Source organism: Neopelma chrysocephalum, unplaced genomic scaffold (assembly GCF_003984885.1).
Source record: "Neopelma chrysocephalum unplaced genomic scaffold, ASM398488v2 Primary Assembly neopelma1_96921, whole genome shotgun sequence".
Taxonomy (NCBI): Eukaryota; Metazoa; Chordata; class Aves; order Passeriformes; family Pipridae; genus Neopelma; species Neopelma chrysocephalum.
Genome location: NW_020925564.1, coordinates 2910189 through 2932641, shown reverse-complemented (window position 1 = coordinate 2932641; position 22453 = coordinate 2910189). Strand labels below are relative to the sequence as shown.

The 22453-nt window shown below is 35.6% G+C and overlaps 1 protein-coding gene across 50 annotated transcripts in view; it reads right to left on the bottom strand.

Moving 5' to 3' along the window:
• PTPRD (protein tyrosine phosphatase, receptor type D) overlaps positions 1-22453 on the bottom strand; it is a 436352-nt gene that overhangs the window by 263414 nt on the left and 150485 nt on the right. For all 50 annotated transcript variants that reach the window (XM_027670585.1, XM_027670632.1, XM_027670638.1 and 47 more), the window contains exon 2: positions 11216-11383. In XM_027670585.1, coding sequence (XP_027526386.1) covers positions 11216-11300 — 85 coding nt within the window. In that variant the 5' untranslated portion in view covers positions 11301-11383. The remainder of the gene's footprint in view (positions 1-11215; positions 11384-22453) is intronic.

Here is a 22453-nt window from a genome sequence, read left to right as displayed (position 1 = left end):
AACTTGGGGCTGAGTACTCAGATTGTGACAAAAAAAAGGTTACCAGAGAATCAACACTATTTTAAGACCATAAATTCTGCTGACTTTGTGCAACTTAGGGTATTTTGTCAGAAAAAGGAAAATGCATTAACTATCAGAGAAATTCTCCACATACCTTTAAAAGTTTTTACATAGGAGCATTAAGAGATAAATACTAGAGTGGTGATATTTAAAGTACCCTAAAATAAAATCTACAGTTAAATGCCATTTGTGATTTCATTTTTTATTCACCTTTAAATCATTTCTATGTTAAATGTCTTTTTGGACCATGTCTGCATTCTAAAGGGGAAAAAATATTAGAGTATAACTTCCCCTGAAAGAATTATTTACTGTTGCAATCAGAAATTAGTATCACTGAAATATTTTTCTCGGAGCTGAAGATCTTTTCTAAAACCAATTTCAAAGCATTTGAGTATACATGAAATCAACATATGGTATGAAATATTACCTTTTTTTTTCTGAATCAGTTCTTGGAAACAAATTACAGTAGCCTTCTAAAATAATTGGTCTTTATTTATGACATCCTGGTGGCTGTAGTATTACTGTATGGTGAAAGGCATCAGCTTTCCTTCAAACTGTGCACCACCTGCCCTGCACTTTCCTAGAAGTATTCTCCCAAAGAGCAAGAAGTGCTTGACTACCTTAATAACTTTTTTCCTCAAAAAGAAAATATGAAAGCTATTAAAATTTATCTGTACTGTCTGAATATACTTAAGTAAGGTAAAGAAATACAAATCAGGATTATTAATCTATGTCCTAAAAGTTAGCTTCGGATCAGGTACCAGGGTGACTCTGAAGAAAAAAACATAAGAAACAATACTCCTTTGAAGACAGTCTCCATATAGATCCTCCTCTTGCCTATCGTCAGATGTCGAAGAAATATTATTTTTGAGATTGACCTACGCACAAGAGATAGTAGCCCTTTCTGTTTCAAGATATTGATAGCTCTAGCAGAAGTGTTTCTACATAAAACTTGCAGTTGCAGTTTTACGTTCTGTTCACCACCTAAGAAGTAAACAGCAATACAATTAAGAAAATACTAATATGTAATTAGAAAAATTTTGGCTTGCTGATATGAGAAAGATTTTAAGGGCCACACATTTGACACACTAAAAACTGAGAGGTGTAGATCTGATCCTCTTAAATTAGAGACCCTTTTTTTTACTCTCACTGATCCTTCAAATGCTTTCTTTGTAAAATGGAAAGACATGACAGATCTATTAACATCAAAGAAATCCAAACTCTTGATCTTCATAGTCTGAGAGTAGTGCATGTTTTCCCCCAAGGTTAAAGTGTATTTTGCAATAAGACACTGAACTATGTACTCAAAGATAAGAAAAAATGCACACACAAAAAAATCAGAGCCTAAGACTTGGCAGATCTGCTCAGTGGCAGAAATGAATATATTTTAACACAGGCATTTATAAACTCTCAATTAAACAAGTGCACATATTAGAAAGGAACCCATGCAAAAATACTGGTCTATGCCATACTGAAAGGAAGGTTTGATGCATTCCAGACAAAAGATGGACTTTTCTGGCTTTTAAAAGGGTAGACAAATCAAGCCATCCTGCTGCACGTGGGGAAATGAGAATAATTTGGCTGGAAGTTCTAATATTTTCATATAAATAAAATCTACAAATTTTATTCACATATTCCAACTTCTGTAATTCAAAATCAAATACACAAATTCATGGGCAAGTTTAGTTAAAAATCTTGTCACATATTTACATTTATTCAGAAGGAAAAAATGAAGCAGAAAATTGAAAGAGCATTCGAAATGTATTTATTAGTATTTAGCAGTAAATGTAAGTTATATCGCTTTGAGAAGAAATGTTCCTTTTTTTTTATTTTGTATCCTACACTTGATGCATGAAAAATCCAGAAAGATTAAGAATCAGGTTTATCAAGGCTTTAGCTGCTGTTCAACTGTCTATACATAACCTACCAGTTATCTAAATTGAGATCAATCATGAAATGTCACAAGGTTTTCAAGACACCAAATGAGCTCCTACTCTGTGTAGGTACTGAGCTACTGTCAAATAGTATATAACTGAGAAAAGTTTTCTAGAGACTTTCTGCCATGGGAAAATCCCTCAGATTTTTCACCTAAAACTAAAAGCTATTTTTAACATATTCATGTTATCCACACCATTATACTTATGAGTCTCCAAAGTACTTCATTTTATTGTACTGTTTTTATAAGTCAATAATTCATGAGTAAAAACCAACACTGAACCGCTAAGTAAAATGCAAATAATCAATCTAAAAGAATCATGTTCAATTAACTTAAAATTTTAATAAATGTCTTTAATAATAAATTTATCTTTAATTAGTGCACTGCAAATTGCAAATTATTTTAAAGTAATTTAAATTAATTCTTTATGAGATATTTGATTTTAAAAGCAACTGTATACTGTTCATATTTTAAAGAAAAATCTTATCCATTTCATCTTAAAAGCTGGACTTATGAGTAGATAAAATGTCATCTTCCTGAGATGTTGTAGGATCTTTCTGAGTTGCAGTTTACCTCTAATTTTTTAGGATGCATACATCTTTAAGATGTTACAACCTTTAAGTCACTTTCATCAGACCACAGATATTGGAAAAGGTCAGTGAACATGTTACACTTCTTAATATGAACAGTATGTCTGGAGCTGAAGGTTTATAAAAAAGGAAAAAAACAGTAACTAGGATTTTCCACTAATGTACTTCACCTGTGAACTGTAAAGCATCAGAACACATCCTGTAAAATAATTGTAATCCTTGTGCCTCCTGCCCCACAGCAACACACACACACACACAGAGCTGGCATACATGTGTTCTCTGCCAACTGTAACAGTCAAGTTGTCATTTTCCAATATTATAAAATGCATTTGCTTAAATGCTTGCCATTGCCTTTCACTTCACTTCCTAGTTTTCAATTATATCAAATTGTGATATATTTGTGATATAGTGAGATACACAAATCTCCATATCAGCTTTTCTGGAAAAATTATGGCATGGCTAAACAGTAGTGAACAATGCCTGTTCATTATGTATTTCTGAGTCTAAGACCACAAAGCAAATGCCTTATTAGGACACACTAAGTCTTTGTAGTCTGCCACCACTCTCCAGCACTGTCAAGAGAAGGTGCTATCAGGGCACATTAGCCTGAGCAATTTTTGTGAGGTCCATTCTCTTCATATGCCTCAGCATATTAAAGCTGGAATTCCTGTTTGTTCTTTTAGTACTAATTTGCAGACCTACTGTACACAGACTTTTAAAGTTCTTTAAAACTATAGATACTGTCTGCCTCCACAAAATCCAAGAGTAAATTCCATCTTTTACTGCTTTTATTCAGTCTTCTACTAAATTCCCTAAACACCACAGTTCTATTATTATGGGTAGGTGGATATCCATTCTGTTTTCACTCTATTCTCTACCCTCAGAATTTTGCAGAACTCAGTTGCAATCCCCACAACCCACCTACATAATCTCTTCTTGAACATGGTAGAGCCTCAGCCTTCTCAGTCCCTTCTCATGTGGCAGTTGTTCCGTCCCCTGGACCATTTCAGTTGTCACTGTAGGCATCTTATCTCATCCAGTTGTATTTTCTTGAGATAGGTATATCAGACTGTATTCTAGTACGAAAGACGTGGATGTACTAAAGTTTATACAATTTCCAGTAATCTCCTCCTCTCCCTTATTTCCTCAGATAGAATTACCCATAGATTTAATACTTGTTCTTTTACATTAAAAAAGAAAAAAACCTCAACAACAACATAAACCCCTGAATTCTCCTTGTCAGTTCTGTAATGAGTCTAGAACCTTGTTTACTGTCTATAAAATGCATCAAATCTGAATCTGAGAATATTCAGATATATAGTAGCAAACTGACATTTAAGGACTCTGCTACAGTAGTTACAATGTAATTGTCCCAAACGAGCTACGAGATTACGATTAAATTCTTTTCAAATTTTTTGAGCAAAATCATCTATTACAATCTCCATTTTCTCAGAAGAAAATATGTATCTATCAGCTGAAATAAGCCTTCAGTTTTATAAACAAACTTATTACCAAAGATGATAAAGCATTTTCCTAATCCTGAATCTATGTTTTTCTTTTCCTTGTATTTTCTCCAGTTTGACACCAAACATTTTAGAATGAGAAACCAGGACTAGATTCACACTGCATTATTATCCTCACTAAGACCATATATGTAGGGTTGTCTTTCTAATCCCATTCATCCTACCCTTGCTTTTCACTCAAAAGATGTCAGACCCTACAGCCTCATCTAAACACAAGGAACTTTTTTACATCAAAAAAATCCAGTTTTCAGAATAATTACATTTAAAGATACTACTCTCCTTCTTGTTGTTAAAATGTGTGCTGTTTTACTAGAACAGGAGACCAATTGACTATTTCTCTTTCTAATCCAGACATTACCTCCCAATGTTCTCAACAATTATTTTATAGATTTTTCTGAAGTGTATGTGAAATCATTTGAGGAAAAAGATGACCCAGGTGGAACTGTCCTGGAATGCCCATACCTCATTAACCCTCACCGCCAGAATAAATTTCTTGTTGCTTTCCCTTGTTGTTTCTGCCAAAATAAACATGTGCCAAAATAAAATCAACAGCAGTGGAAGCTCTCTTCCATCCATATGCTGCTACTGAAATAGAAAGCACAGAGAGCTTTACAAACTAATTTAAAAATCAGCTCTTAAGTAGAAACTGGAACAAAAACTCTATCCCCTTAAGTTTCACAGACATATTTAGGGGAAGAATTTCTATCCCAATATAACACATTTTAAACTTCTCTTGAATTCTCTTCCTGAAAAAAGCCTCAAAAGGCTCTCAAAATTTAGTTTTTGTAAGGAACTTGAGAATGTGGTATGCATTGTGAAATTCTGTTATTTGCTACTATTTTGCACAGCAAGACCATGTCCAAAGTGTTGTTTACAGTCATGTCCCAGAATTTCTTGTAAACTGAAATGACCATATGCCACACATTTATTTCTCCTTGTATGAGTAATTTCAAATTTTGTCTTTTATGAATATATTCAGTTCTACAACATGAACTCTGTAATCATCAATTCTACAGTCATTTCTCTTGTAACACGTACCCTACAGTTTTGTTTGATTCAGTGAAAGCCACAGTAGCAATTTGCACACAACTTTACGTTTAAACCTATTTTATAGCAATTTAAAGTCAAAATGTAACTTTATGCTTCACATTGCTACCTTTAGAAGGAAGCAGTCAAATTAATTTAGTTTGCACCAACAAAAATTAATTTAAAAAACTGTGCATATTCACAAAAATTTGAAAGGATTAAATTAAAAAATATTTACTTAACTATTTTGAACAAATAGTGCTTCGAGCAGACACTACTTAAGACAGAAAGACCCTATACATCAGTTACTTTGGGGGGAGGGAGTTTACTGAAAGACAGGGTGGACAACAACAAATGCTGATCTTCCTACACATGTTCAGATATTTATAATTTGCTAAAGATGTTGTCAGAAATTCACTACTGAAGCAGACGCTGTTACTCAAGATTCTATCTCCATTTCAGCCAGTGACGGTTAAACCTCAGACAGGGGGTAAAAATACTTTGAACCACAGCAGTTGTTCTACTGCGCGAATATAACCTAAAACAATCTAAAATTTTTATATTGCTGTTTCTTCTCTCTTTTTCCCTAAGAATTTCCCTATATCAAGACTATGATATGTACTTCTAGTAAACTTTTAAAGTATATAGACATGTTCTTAAGCAATCTAGCAGACAGACACACTGGAGTTCAGCGCCAGTTCTGACACAGGAATATTAATGACCCACATTCCTTTATCTGCCAGTGGTCATTACTGATGCTGCAGGAATTTATACACAGTGAGATAACTACCCATACTGTAGTTTTTCCAGAAACACTTTCTGTTAAAAGACAACATTAATCTAAATAATGTGGGTTTTTCCAACTCTATAAGGCCATTAAAATACAGTTCCCTTATCTAAATTTCTTGGTGTCTGGAAAGATTGGAGAGCCTGGATTTTCTGACTCTGTTTTACGCTCCAGAAAATTCAAAAGATGTAAGGCTTTCACACTTGGGGGAACTTCATTGCCTCTACAGTCACCTACAGGCAGAACTGCCAAAGCTTTAAGGCTTCTCAGAACTCCAGAGCCCAGAACTCATCTCTGTTCACTGCTCTGGTTTTGGGAGGCAGGGGCCACCAACTACCTAAATTAACAACAGTTGTGAAAGAGACACAGCATTAATCTTCAAAGCTGCAGAGATGAACAAAGAACCATTCTCCAGTTGTTCTTCAAAACCCTGTTAATTCTTACTCTACACTTTACAAAATAACACACAAATCTTTTGTTCATATTACATTCAAAATATTTGGTTATGTACAGATACACGTTTTTAACAATTATGTGAACAGAACAATTTTATTCCTGAAGCAGCTCACAATTTTGCTTTTAATAATCTGCAGCAGTAAAACAGATATGGTGGTAGTTAATTAATAAAATTTTCTTCAGTGTAAAAACTTGAAAAATAAGGGTTGGATAAACCCTGGTTTATGCTGTATTACCTGTAGTTTCTACAGCTAGGTTGGTAGGTTTGGAATTATCACACAATGTTTTCGCTTTTCCTGATTCTTCATCTCAACTTCATCTCAACTATCATATTTATTCCAAATGCTTCACTTTGCTGCAGAGCAAAATGAATACATATGGACTGGTTTGTTATAACTAGCTGTCCCATTTTTCCCTAAAACTAAAACTTTTGAGAACTGATGGATAATCTACTTGACATATGTTAATATTATATTTAACAAGTGCAATATAAAATTACTCTCACAGTAGAATATACGAATTTTCATCAAATCAACTGAAAAATGTCCTAAGGTTGAACTGAAGAGAGCATATAAAAAATCCTTAAAAAAAGAACATAAAATTGGAAGCTTTTTTTTTCCCCCCAAAAAAGCTCCATATTTCAACTCTCCTGCATACATCGCCATTATTGAAAGAAAGAGCAATGTAAACAAAGGGATGCATCTTAAACAAAATACAAAAAAATACTGACAAAGAACAGAAATATTTGATCTTTGGATTTTTCTTGCTACTAATTAAATGCAATAATTTAAATTATCTGTTCAAAGATGTTGGAGTTTAAATATAAATCTAATATGAAACAAATTTAATCCTAGTTACCAAGGGCACATGTGCAACCTATTTTAGAATAGGTTGTTTGGGGTTTTTTTGTATAAACCATGTATGTCCACTTGCAAGACTTACTATAATTGCTTTCTATAAGTTAATTACTTTGAAAGATCTGTCTAGGGTAGTTTAGTGTTGTAGACAACTGCTTAGAAACAAAATTTCAATGTGGACTGCATGAATGTGTTTCAGTTTGTTGAAGAACATAAAATTTTTTTAAAGGGAAAGAGAGGCAGGGAAAAGCACAGGTGTTCCTTAAAAAGCAAAATGAAAAAAAATCAAGTAGAAAACGAAAAACTATAGAGGAAAAATTGGTTTCACCAATACTAAACTACTGTCTTTAGATCCTATTTCAATAAGAATTTGTCTCGATCACCCCAACATCTGTTATCTGTAATCACTGTCCTGTCAGAACTATTTTAGCCCTTCATGATCCCGGCGTAGAGAAAACAGCTATGCATTAGCAGCTAGAGAGAAAACTAAGCATTATTAACATTTTAAACAACTGGGAATGGAAGCAATATACAACAAACGTATTGTCTGCGGTTAGTATTTCTGTTTGCCCTTGTATAGTCAACTGCAAACACTTCTGCTGAAGGAAGAAAGAATTGTCGCTTCTCTTCTAAAACAGCATCTCAAAAGAAGTATCAAAAGAAAATTATCAGAGCAGAAACTATGTAACCAAGAATGAAGGAAAAGCATTAAATAGAGAAAACAACCGGAATGCAGCAGAGAATTTTGAAATGCTAGTGATCAGGTCTTTCTCAGGGTGGAAAAGGAACAGGATGCACAAGAAATGAACTTAATTACTAAAATGCAGAAGGTCTATCTGCAGAAAAATATTTTATTCTATTAATACAAATGAGACTCCTAATTTTCAAAACTAGGATACTAGGAAAGACCAGGAGTATCCCTTTTAGAAGCATTTTGAATTTCATATATTTCTTCGAGCTCAGTGATTAACTTGACATTTGGCAAGGTCATAAGGAGGTAATAGTATACCATGTTAGACAGTTTGTAAAGAAATAGTCAGTATGAGTCTCTGAAACATACATGTTTCTTGTTATCAAACAGACATACCTGCAGAAAGCTTCTAGAAAGTTACTCTTCTGCTAGTTCTCTTAAAAAATATGAAAAACATACTTTTCTTGTGATAAACAAAGCTATATTACTAATATCTCAGTAGATGTGGTGAAGCATTGCCTTAACATGGTTGCCATCTACACCACTGAGAAGAAGGCACCCAAAGAAAAATACTGTAAACTAGCAGATTGCAGTTCCAAAAAAAGAAGACAAACATTTTCTTTCCTCAGCTAAAGCGTGTTTTCCTCCTTCTCAGTGTGCACAGAAGCTACAAATACCAAACATAAAAGAGGGCTCTAAAACCTCACGATTCTTGAGATTTTTCACTTCTAATCCTTACAAGTAACACTTCATATTACTAACAACAAAAGGTAAAAGAGCTAAGGTAATTCTAGCACCTTTCAGTTTAGCTTACTTTGCTCAGTCAAGCATAAGTTTAGTTTCCATATAAACAGTAAGAATCAAATATTGTTTGCACACATTAAATGGCACACCGCAATCATCTAGTCCACCAGGGAAGCTGGACTTCCATCCTGTATCCCTTGAAGAAGTGACTACAGGAGAGTTTATCAGCCCATGCCACCACATTTCAGAGGTTGGGGTGTTTCACAAAACAAAGATACCTCATTCCCTCCCTCAGCTTGTGAAGGTCGCATGTAAACAGAAAAGTTCTAAGGGCTACCTCTTCAACAGCATTAAGCCAGATTGCTACTTGGATCCCACTCACAGTGATTTCACAGTGAGACTGGAAGAGTAGGAGTTCCTTACCCATTTGGAATTACTCTAGAAAGTGTACAATGCAGTTTCAATGTCAGGATATACCTTTTCTTCTGCAGTACCTTGATGTTAGCAAAAGAAAAATTATTAGAAAAAAAAAAGGATGGTATGGCCTGCCTTTACATGGTGATAGAGGAAAAAAATTGACAACTATTTTCTTTCCTTTGTCTCACCTTCTGTGTCCTCTCCCCACTAAAAGGAAGTAACATGGTCCTGCCACTCTTTGTGAAGAAGTTCAAGAAGAGCACTAGACAAAAGTAGGGTCTGGGACCCTTTTAGAAAGAGCTATACAAAGAGAAGCAAAAGTATCTGCAAGAGCAGAGGGCAGACCAACTCCAGCACAGCAGGAATTTTTCTTCAAGTGAGAAGGGCTAATCATGGAAGAAGACACATCTTTCTGTATTTCTACAAATAGAAGGCTCATGAATGCTGTCCTACCTCTCACTCAGGCCATAAAATAAATATGTCTGTGGAGATTCAGCATATCTTCCAAATAAAGTATGGTGTGTGACTCTACTGTGACTCTCAAAGAAAATGGTAAAATACAATAACATTAATTTACAACTCACAATAAAAATGCAATATTAAGTGGAGTCCCATAAACACATACATGATACACAATTTAATTTGTGCCATATAATGTATACCATTTGTATGTACGTATATAATTATCTAAGCAATTTAAAAGCCTGTGCATATTAAATACTTCAGAATCATAGTCTCATTCTGAGAGTAACGCTCACAAAAGGTGATTTTTGCGCATCTTACAACTTTTAAAATAAGTGGAACACAACAACTGCAAAACCATCCAACATATGGGCCCACTTCCCAATTAATCATTTGCTGGCTAAAGTGTTAAAATGTCCTTGGCTTCACCTTAGACACAATCATCCCAGCTGGTCATTATCTATCTGGAAAGGGGCCAAAGAATCTCAGCTGCCAGTACTGAAAAAACATGTATGTTTTGTCCTTTTTTTCCCCCATTTACTTCACTTTCATATAGCTACACTTAAAAAGATGGAAGTCTTATTATGCATGAAACGAAAAAGGTTTTGTATCTATTTTATTGCTGTAACTCAGTATACCTAGAGCACAGGCAATAAGTGGAGTGATTAGGAACTCTTCAATACACATTTACTGAGAACTGATTCATTCAACGTTACTAACACTATTTCTTTTATTCTATGTTCCTTCCTAACGTGGGTGTGATAAAACACAGAAGTCCTCTAAATATAGAGCTAGAACAAAGTTATCGATTGATCATGTATCTGCATATAGTCTGGAAGATTCAATAGAAAAAATATCCCTCAATCAAGTGAATATTAAGTCAGCTTGTAGCAAACATAACAGTTAGCTTGCAGTAAACCTGCAGATCAACAGGTGGAAAGCAAATGGCTTTTCACATTTGCACATTACTTCTGCAAGAAGCCATAGGACAGCTGAGAGAAGGAACACATGTAAACAAGGCAGACCTAATGATTTCCTAATTAAAAAGAAGATATTATCTTCCCATTAATAGATGAACTAATTGATCAAAATCCAACAGTTTCCCCTAAATACAAGTAAACATAGATGCCTTTCCTCACTAAACTGTCACAGGTTTAGGCCAGCCACTAAGTTGTCAGTTCTGCTTGATTTGTTTGGATACTGTACTCTGTGACAGCTGTCGGAAATAATACATTAGAACAGCTGTTGTGGCAGTTACAAAGGAACTGGAATTTTAATTGGATTGGATATTAATTGGGAGTGGGATTTTTTTTAACCAAAGTAAAGAAACAGTTATTCAAAGAATGACAGATGTCTTTAAGGTATTTGACTAATGTCTGGTAATCAAGTTTGGTCTCTGTTTTGACTATGTAACTTTGTGGCAATGGCCTCCACCATCTTAGCATGAACCATTAGATGCTTAAGAAAAGGAGAATTAAGAAGAGAAATTGTACGGAAGTCGCATAAGCAATCCTTTTCAAACACTGGTTGTGATCTAGAGAGGACCTCACAGTTTTTTAAGAATTACTCAAAAGGAAACTCATTCCTAGACTCTTAGTAACCACCAGCTGAAAACAAAACTATTCATCGTGGCCAGAACCTAAGCCGAAATGAATAATAAGCTTACTTTCAGCATCAGCATACAGTAGCAAGCACAGGAGCACCACCATTGGCCTGACTACGTGCATCATCCGACAACTTGGCACCAGCATGCTTTAGCAGCCTTGTTCTCACTGGCTTAGAAGCCACTGCGAGTCTGTCCGGTCTGAAATTTCAGATGAAGTATTTTCAGAGCCTGTGAAAAGATAAAAATAGAATTAGAAAGAATAGGACAGAGGTTTTGGGTTTTTTTTTCCTAAGCATTCACAATTTGAGGCAATAAAATTTTAAAAGACAGAACGGTAAGGCAAAAGGAAAAAGAAACACAATCCATTTCAGGCTACTGATATATGTCAGTACAGTACTTTTATACAACGTACAGTATATGTTAGCACTGTTCCAAAGTATTTCTCAGTGCACCTTTACCACCATAATCAAGCATCTGTCACATCCTGATTCTTTAGTTGTATTCAACAGCACCTTCTGAACCACAGGAACTGATCATGTTGATGAAGTTTAGATATAATACATCACTGGAACACTCATGTTGCAAGAAGGGAATCAAAGTGGATTAAAGATCCATAATAAATCCACATGCAAAGACAATACTAGGAGTTGATGCCCTGGCATTTGGTAAGAATAACACAGAAAAATCTGCTTCATGAGGTGTTACTAGCATATTGCATAGTTCAACAACTTTCAAAGGTTAAAATTCCTGTCATGATTTTCTGAATTATGCCTAAAAGAAAATCAGAAATCCAGCACTGAATAAAGAGCTGATATTCCAATTCAATTCATTTCGTTTATTATGATGCACAATTGAATATGATATACTGGGAGCACTACAGCTCAAGCATCTGACTTGAAAAACAATGTCTCATTCCTGTCCGAATTTGCCACACTAACAGAAATTAAGGAATATAAAAATATTTTCCCCTCAGACAGGTAATACTAGACATATCCCTAAACAGCCTGACATTGTCACTAAAATAACATGAAATGCAATCATACCTTCTGAAGGATCTGCAACATATAAGCTTTGTCAGTTTAATACTACCTTCTTCATTACTACACAAGTGTTTTCCATGCAGTAAAGACAAAAACTAAGAAGGTAGAGAAAAAAGTATAGTAATTATCATTCCACTAAATAGATCTTACAGATTTGTGGGTGGCATAAAAAGCCCATCTTCAGTACAGTGCAATGCTCAAAAGAATTTACTCAAGGAAGAAAAGACATGAGCAGCTGGTAGAAATCTACCCGTTATGAATCTCTTTTGTAAAACTATCATTTGTATCAGCTACTGCCATCAAAAAATACCAGCCTAAGAAATCTTCATAGCAAAATGCTAAAGGCACCAGCTCCCCCCTTTCATCGCTACCATCTTCATGCCAGCATTTCAAATGACAGCAAAGTCCATGAGACACCAGTCCTGTCGGACTCAATTTGTGTCTGTGCTCTGTATCAGAGCCAACTGCTATGTAATGATTCCAATGCTATCACAAAGATGCAGTCGTATGAAATGTACTTTCAAGGAAGAGGTGATTTAGATTTTGCTTCTTCTGGACTGCAGGAGTTACAGGGGAGCCCTGAGCCCCGAGGCAGCTCACTTATGAACCAAACTATCTTTTCATTAGCACACAAACACACTAGCTGATGTGTGAAGGTGAATGGAACTAAGTACTTTTAGGGGAGAAAGAGCAGAGGAAATAACACTGATAATTAATAAGAGGAGCAGAGAAGGGGACAAAAATGGTGACCGCAAAGGTACTTGTTTTACACAACAGTCTTTTAATGGGTCACTGGAGATTATTTTCATACATTTCAAGTCTACTGCCAAAATATTAAATGTGGTGTCTAACAGAAAAAATATTGCCTGCTTGGGGAAAAAGGAAGAATTTTAAAAATCTCATGATCTTGATATGTGAATATGCATTTATCCTCTAAGAGCAGCAAAGGAGGGGATGTATCACAAAACCTGGCAACTAAAAGGTTGAGAAGAAAAAGGTGGGTTTTTTTAATAAAAAACCCATTCCATTCTCTCATTCTAAATGCACATACAACCACTTGGGAATACTGCGCTCATTGTCTCTGCTTTGAAGGTAATATCCATTATCAGTCAGATCATAAAAATGAAAGCCCTCAGTACTTCGTTTCTTTGATGCTTCTGATTGTCATGGCTTTAGCTAACCTGATAAACACACTAAAGTTTCTAGGAGACCCTTTGCCGGTTGTCTTCCCTCTTCGCCTGCTTAGGCCTCCACAGCAAACTTCTAGTATTTTAGGTCAAACAAACAGAAGCACCTGAATAAAGACAGCAGGTGAGTAATTTTTCTTTTAAGTGAGTTGAAGATACACTGTTAATGGAGGTATGCAGATGATGAGCTGATAACACTAGAAAGAAGTAAGCCAAGAGACATTCAGGTGCTATCAAGGTTCTCCATACAAGTCTGCCTCAGCTTTACCTACAAAAACACCCAACCTTCAGACAGGGATCCTACTACTGACAACTGTATAAACACTGACATTAATAATCATGTTGTATGTATGTCTGTACTTGGCTTATTTGTGCAAACTGACTTGGAGATGCAATTCCTTACAAGGACTAAATGTAATTATCAGGACAACTATCAAATTTTAAATGAAGCCACCTTTATAGTTCCAAAGCGAAATGCTCATCTAAGGCCTTATTAATTATTAAATGATGTAATTCCTTCTCTTTTCTCTTTCCTCCTGACCCCAGTGGTTTGTGACATTCAGTGTGGGGTACCAAAGACAGTGAAAACACAAATGGCATTTGCAGCACCGGGTTATACTAGCCTTGTCATCAGACGACCAATAATTCCCTTGCAGAATTAATCCAGAGTGAGGTCCTCTCTTAGCAGACCCTGTTAAAACATTCACACTGTACCCAGGTACAGAAAGATGGGGTTTCTCCTTGGAGATCACAATGACTACAGAGAGATCAACAGCTATTTAAAAAAAAAACAAAACTCTCTTTGTGAAGCTTTAATAAAAGCTAGTCTAATTTTAGGATAAGTACTGCATAACTGCTGTTAAATAATCAAAAATGACTCTTCCAATCTGTCTAAAAGAGTTATCTATGAAACTAGGTAGTATATCTAACAATAACATGCAAGTAAGTAAGAGGATAGATTTTTCCTGATTAGTATTATCTATTAATAGGATCAGTAAAAGTGCAGATGTGCAGCTTCCCAGTGTTCAATGCAGACACAAAAAAGAATTCTCCTCAGTATGAGCACAGCAGATGATAGTACCTGGGCATGGGCACCTGCAACAATTATCCTCAAAGGGATCAACTGGGTGAATGAAACATTTGAACACCAGAACGCTTCCTTGCTGTCTGTTTATTTTAGTAGTAAAAATAATCTTTTAGGTGCTACCCCAGTACTCAGGAGATGGTCCTTGCTTCAAGACAGTTACAGGAAATGCACACCTAGAGGCAAATCTTAGAACCAAAAGTAAAAAAAAAGTAAATACTAATTTTATTTTTCTGCTTGTTTTACCATGCCTGCATGTGCATGTAAATGCTTGATAATGCAGAAATTCAGCACAACAAACAAGAGGTCTCAGAAAAGACACAAATGAAAAAGAACTCATAGCAGAGGTAGGGATGCACACGGGAAAAAAACACAAACAGTGACTTTTTTTTTTGATATTTTGGAAAAAAAAGATTGTGAAGGTATGAGAGCTCACTTGTGCTATTACACAAACAAGATTTCTTGATCAACTTTTCTGAAGTTTTGAATTGTTTGGATTTTAATTAATGGTCATCTCTGTTTAGCCCCAAGTTCTTCCCATAGAAAGCCTCTATATTTTCCCTTATATTAAAAAAAAAACAAACCAAAAACCAATGTTTCTCTAAGAATACCTGGCAACAAAGATTATAACAGGAGACTGCATTGAAATCTGTTTCTACATTTCATTCATCACACCCACAACCCTAAATTACATCCATGTCCAAGCTACAGATTTCTAATACCAGAAAAATGCAAGAGAAGAGATATGAAAAACAAATTAAAAATATTACTGGAACTAGTCATGGAAGAAGTGTAAATACTTCATATATTCGCATATCAACAAAGATCCCTCCTTAAAGAAGAAAATAAACAGACTTTACGGACAAATCTTGGCTGCAAAAACCTGATTGATAGCTGAATCATTACTAGAAAGAATAGGAAATAATGCATAAAATTAATGCTTATAAGCTCTATAATCAAAATCAATTCAGAAATACCTCTGGGTAAAACAATATCTTTTAAAGAGAATTAAATGTATTTTCCAAAGCAATGAGGGCAACTGTCAGATGTTCAACATTTTGCTTGCTCTTTTATTGATTAAAACAGATAAAAGTTTTCATAGTTGACCTTCTGGAAATATGCCATGTTTCATTACGTTTTTATTCTTTAAAAAGCCAAAATGCAAACACACGATTAAGGAAACTTTAAAGAAAGCTATGCTGAGTGTTCCAAAGTTTAATCTTATAAATCTTTGGATAATAATACACCCTTAATGCTCTTCTATCATTCCTGAATTTCCCTGTTACAGTTATTCCAACAGGAGTTAACACCCATCCTAGAACAGTAAGTTTCTGACGTCATGCAGGCCTTTGAACTACATCACTATAAAAGCACAAATGAGTTGCAGTGATAGGTAGAATTTTGCTTACATTGAACAACTTAATATATCTGATTCTACACTGTAATTCTATTTTGGACTTCAACAAGGATTCTTCTGTTACATGCAAAATAGAAAATGGATTTTCAATAACCAGAGAAATAAATGAAACTGTTTAGTGAATAAATCAACTCAATGACAGCAAAGTACCTTAAAAGCACACCACTGGGATGTTTTTCTCATGTAGGAAGTTGTTTTAAAGTTCACATTTATTTACAAAAATAATCATGTTTATATGTAATCTTAAACCATATACAGAAAACCTTGCCTAGCCTGATCTTTAAACAGCCTCAGTCACATTCCAAATCATGAATTAAAATACTCATTTGTAAGTTGTCAGGTATCTCAATGCTTAGTCACTTCTGCCATCTTAATCACTTCTGCAAGTCCTAAGAACTTTTCTTATTCATGGTGCAGAAACAACTCATTAGAACACTGTATAACTTCTTAACTTTGTTCCTCCCAAATAATGGCTCAAGAAAAAAGCATTGTGCTGGCAATGGTTGAAGTCCTGAGCTGGAAATAAGCCTTGCTATGTGAGAAAAGCACACAATGTTATCTGTCAATAGATATTACAGCAATATGTTGTTAAGAATCTATCATAATAATTTAAATCATGATACAAAGCTGCAGATAACAGGCTGCATGGACAAATGAAATATCTTCTACTAAGACTGACTTCTTGTTTGAAACACAAACTCTGCCAATACCCTAGTCTTGACTCCTGTAAATTACCTAACTATGGTTAGCCTGCAATAGTCCATCTCCAACTTTGCACATATGAGAAATTACAGAAAGTAAACTCTATTCTGAAACTTGTTAAAAAAAGACAGGAAGACAGAAAGGCAGACAAAAAGACAGAAAGGGGAAAAAAGAAGAGCAGGTTAATCTGTGTTATTATACTCTCTTCAACCACAGAAGAGAAAGAGGGTTAAATCCATAAAAAGGTGTGTAGAATTATCAGGTCATTAGTGGTACCCCCCAGGGATCAGTACTGGGTCAGTCCTATTCAATATCTTTCATGATGATCTGGATGAGGGGGTTGAGTCTGCCCTTAGTGAATTCGCAGACAACACCAAGTTTAGGTGCAATTGTTGATCTACTGGAGGGTAGGAAGGCTCTGCAGAGGGATCTGGACAGACTGCATTGATGGGCCAAGAACAATGGCACGACGTTCAACAAAGCCAAGTGCCAGGTACCATACTTTAGCCACAATAACCCCAGGCAGCACTACAGGCCGGGGGCAGAGTAGTTGGAAAGCTGCCCAGTGAAAAAGGACCTAGAGGTGCTGGTTGACAGCAGCTGAACATGATCAGCAGCATGGCCAAGTGGCCAAGAATGCGAATGGCTTCCTGGCCCGTATCAGCAACAGTGTGGCCAGCAAAACTAGGGAAGTGATTGTTCCCCTGTGGTCAACACTGCTGAGGCCGCACCTCAAATCCTGCGTTCAGTTTTGGGTCCCTCAACTCAAAGAAAGACCTTGAGGTGCCGGAGTGAGTCCAGAGAAGGGCAATGAAGCTGATGAAGGGTCTGGAGCACACATCCTGTGAGGAGCAGCTGAGGTTGTTCAGCCTAGAGAAAAGGAAACTCTAAGGTGACCTTATCATTCTCTGCATCTACCTGAGAGAAGACTGTATCCAGGTGGGGATTGGTCTCTTCTCTCAAGTGAAAAGTGATACAACAAGAGGAAACTCTCTTGAGCTATGCCAGGGGAGGCTTAGTATAGTAGGAAAAATTTCTTCACTGAAAGAGTAGCTAAGTATTTGAACAGTCTGCCCTGGGAAGTGGTTGATTCACCACTCCTGGAGATATTTAAAGGATATGTAGACAATGTGCTTACGGACACAGTTCAGTGGTGGACCTAGTTCTACATTAATGGTTGCACTCAAAGTTCTTTTCCAACACAAATTCTTTTAGATCCTATGATTCTGTGAATTGTTTGCCTCCAAAGTCTGACTTAAGAACAATACAATGACTATGGTTTATGTAAAAACATTTACAGACAGATTTTTGTCTTATTTGTTTGTTTCAAAGTAACAAAAAATGGGTATCTGTCATAGACAGTTTGTTAAAGTCTCCTTCGGCTGTCTGTTACATTACTTGAACAACAGTAGAGCTGTGCAGCTATCACCTCTAAGGAAAGGCTAAACCTATGAGCATGTGAGCCACATACTAAAACATTCACGGAGCCAATGTGCCGTATGCCACACACTCCTCAGACACTCCCAGGAAAAGGGGCTCCAAAACCAGCTTTCAAGTAGATGATCCCAGCAGTCCCAAAGCGTGACTGGTTAGAGCAGCTAGATTGTACCATGAGCAGCCAAATTCCGGGACCACAGTTACTGTCAGAGGTAGCATCTTTTAGTGAGCTTGCTTCCTCCCACAGCTAGGTACCTGGATGACCTACCAACGAGAACGATTCTGGAGCTCCACTGCTATACACATGACATAGACTGTATCTAAAGAGTTGACTTATTTTCAGAAAAATTTTGTCTTTTCTGTGTCTTTTTCAGCAGGGAAAATATGAAAAATTCAGATTATGCTTCTCCTTTAGGATCAGGCATGGTTGAAGCATACTGGCTATTGCAGATACTAAAATAAAGGTAGAAATATATTTGCAAGTTTGAAGCTAACAGGTCAAATCTGACTTCAATATTGCCATGCATCTTTTCTCTCTTTTCTGTAATTTCTTCTTTTATGGCTTTTCTTTTTCCTTTTCACTTTATAGTTTTGTTTCAATACTATCCAATATACTTGTTGGCTAATCAGATTGAAGCATGACTGACTGAGACAGTGAATTTGCAGTACACACAGGACAGTAATCCAGCTGCAGCTAGTTTAGCCTGACTGCACTTTATTATAATGTTGCTGATGGCAATACAATTGTATTAGAGGAAGAGATGGAGAGCTGAAATGGTTATTTTTCAAAAGTAGTTGGCATTATAAAATTATTTGATAATAAAGTACAAAAACTCCCTGAAGCAATAGCAGCACGATGCATTTCCCACACTAAGATATGGCATAACTATGCGTGGTTGTCCACAGGTCTTTTGCAAAAGAGATGAGAACTACAAATTATCTTTGTAACATACACCACTTTTTACTACACTCTAAGAAAAAGTAAATGTAATGTTATAAACTCTGAAAAAAAGAGTTAAAAGTCAACAAAAACCTACATATATTTTACTGATGGAAGTTTTCTTATTAAGGAAAGTGCCACTTAGTACAGTTTTAGACACCAAACCAATGTCATAATGTTGACAAGCCAGTTTTGTTACCAAATAAAATCATAAAATTATCAGCAGGGGCAGACAGCACAGTTCAAAACATATTTTCCTTTGCAGACTTCATTACCTACTACAGATTTATCTGCAATTAGTAGAAATGAGTGACTTAGTATGGCCACTTAAAGTGGCACTTCAGGTGCTTCACAGAACCTATACCACAAACCCCTTCAAATGTAAGGTGAGAAGCAGAAAGGCCGTATCTCCACAGACTTCTTGTATTTGATCTGGTGAAAGCAAACTGAGATTGACAAAAGATTTCCATTGGGAAATCTATTACTAAACATTAAACAACCTAACAATCTGAGATTATACAAAACATTTGTTAGTACACATACACTCTTTTCTTATTTTGATTTTAATGTATTCTCTGTGCTTGCAAATTGTGGAACTTCTATACCAAGAGCTTTCACTCACATTGTTTTGCCCAGGCAACTTGGTACTCAAATGTCTTAGTCAAAATAATGTGCTACTAAAAAGAAATCCCTGTTAGACCTGTGGTTCATCCTCTTACAGCTCTATTATAGAGTACCAGAATAGATTCAAATATATTATGTATAGTCCATAGTTCACTGGTTTCACATCCTTCTCAGGAAACATTTCAGCAAGAATTTTTCAAATTTAAGTCCTGCAACACCTTCCCAAGCACTCATCTTTTATGGGCTGATGATATTAAAGAAAAACTAGCTGTGACCTTACTCACAAGCATGCTGGTCTTAGCAACAAGCTGATAATTTCTAACCCAATTTTTAATTGCATACTGACATTGTGTAACCTTCAGCTTATTTTGCAGCATCTTTTTTGCCAGTTTTCAGTAAGAAAGTGAGAATATGCACTACCCACCAAATTAAACACTATTTCCATAAAGGGTATGAGAAAAATTAAATCTGATCTCTACGGTATACAGGTATGGAAATATCTTTGCAACACATATACCATACATATTTATAGTACACTGTGGCATGGACAGGGCATGTATGTCCTCCACAATATTATAGCGGTGATGCCATATTTAGCAAAAATTGTTTTCCTAACCATACAGTGGAGCAGTTTCATCCTGCTAAAAAACTTCCTACACACTATTGGCTTATATATATACTCAATTACCTCTCTCACTACTTATCAACGTGACACAATTTCTGAAACAGGCAATCTGTTATATCTTCCTTCTCAAATTAGCAAGACAAATCAGAGAAAAAATGTTGCTCAAGATTAAACTGGTGAAATAACTACACTGCAGCCACTACTGATAGTTTGTCTCCTACATGAACAGTCTAAAAAAGAAACGGATTGAGGATATGACACAAAAGGAACATTATTATCCTAATTATGTTTGTCACCTTTGATAAAAAAATACCTAGTTGAGAAAACACAAAAGATGGTGGTTTGGATTATGGCTCTCTGTCATTCAAATTTTGAGTATCTTTTATGATCTGAGCATTAGAAGGAATAAAAAAAATACATATACATATAAGACAAAGCAATGCATTTAACAACCAGCAAAGCCCAACATGTTTAAGAACATACACACAGGCACACACACACAATTACAAAAAGGACTGATTTGCAGAGTTCAAATATGTATCAAAAGGTAGAAGAGACAACCTATCTGCCTTTTAGACATGTGCCTCATGTGCAAAGACTTCCAGAACTTCTACTTTTCCCCTCTGCCTTCTGCTTTTTCAGTTGTAGAATTTACAGGTGGAAAGTAGTAGCTTCTAAACATACTCCAATGAGACTCAAACTAAATAAAGACCCTAATCTTCAACTACACAGTATTTTTATTTAGTCATGATGAAATGAAACTAAGGAACAATGAAACTAGAGAAATAGTTTATTACTAATGAAACTCAGGAAATATTTAGTCTAATGAAATATTAAAGAGTTCATACAGGTGTCTATCAAAACACATTTTAGAATTTTACCCTCATGCTCTGTACCAGATAACAAAGTACAAAATACCATATGCTAACACCACAGAAGCACACAGTAACTTTAAGCCTTCAGACAGTTGCACTAAAGTATTTCAAGACTTTTAAAGACTCAGCTTACATTAATTCTCTTTTAGAACATGAAATAAAATTATTTATAATACTTGGAGAAAATGTGCCATATAACTTTATTGACTTGTATGCATTAGCATCATTAGCATCCATGTTACCACAACATCATTTTCCAAACACAGGCAGAAAAAAGTTTCTGTTCTCCCTTCTACAGAAAGATGTCACCCATGTAGCAGAGATACTCAAACTCCACATGAAGCACAACGTTGGGGCTATCAGTCTTTTGCAGAAATCACAAAGCTGTGCACATTACACCACGAAAGAGGGCTGTAAATGGCAGTGGTTATTCAGGGCTCAGATATTTCTGCTGGAGTGTTTTCATTATCCCACAGAGATAAAACCTCTACAATAAATTTTAGAGGATGCTTCAAATTATGATACATTAATTAATTTAAAATCAAAACCTAAAACATAATCAAGAAAGACAATATCTGTTTTGGTTTCCTTTACCACCAGTCATTAGTTTTACCTAAGAATCTGCCTAGATGAATAAAAATGTTTCTCTTTTTTGTTTGTTTTTTGTTTGTTTGTTAATGAATGCATTCTGCTTATTTATACTGATAACAAAGTATCTATTTTTTCAATACATCTGAAGTCTAGAAGATGAGTCTGACGTTCCACATGGAACACTGCAAGGCACTTGTGGGAGTTTCATCTTTCACAATAGAAATGCTTGAGCAACTATTGTAACCCAATAAAGTTTCTGCAGCATTTCTATTATACCCGTTACATCTTGGGGTGTGTGTGCTCTCCCAGGAGTATTGTTCTGGATTGATTAGCATCTCTATAATGAAATGCTCGATTACAGCTTTGAAATAGATAATTATAAAGGGAGGGTGTATTTTCCAGTTAGGGATTTTGTTTTGATATTTTTTAATTATCAGTGCATGAAAGGCAGATGTAGAAGTTCTGACTGCACTGCCACCTCTTTGGAAAGAAACTGTGTTTTGTTGCTCTCACTGTGCATAAGTTAAATTGAATTGCTAGTTATGACTGGTATGGGAGTTTTATTTTCAGCCATCAGGGTGTGCAGCCAGCTGTAACCAATTTTTCAATATTTTGAAAAGCCTCATTTGAAATATACAGATGTGAATGACTTTGGGACCTTGTCGTTAGTCAACAGAAACCTTTTTCAAAACACTTCCCAACCATACTTCTTAGTTGTAAAAACAAAACAAATCAAAACAAAACAAACAAACCCCTGCGAACAATATGGATATTGT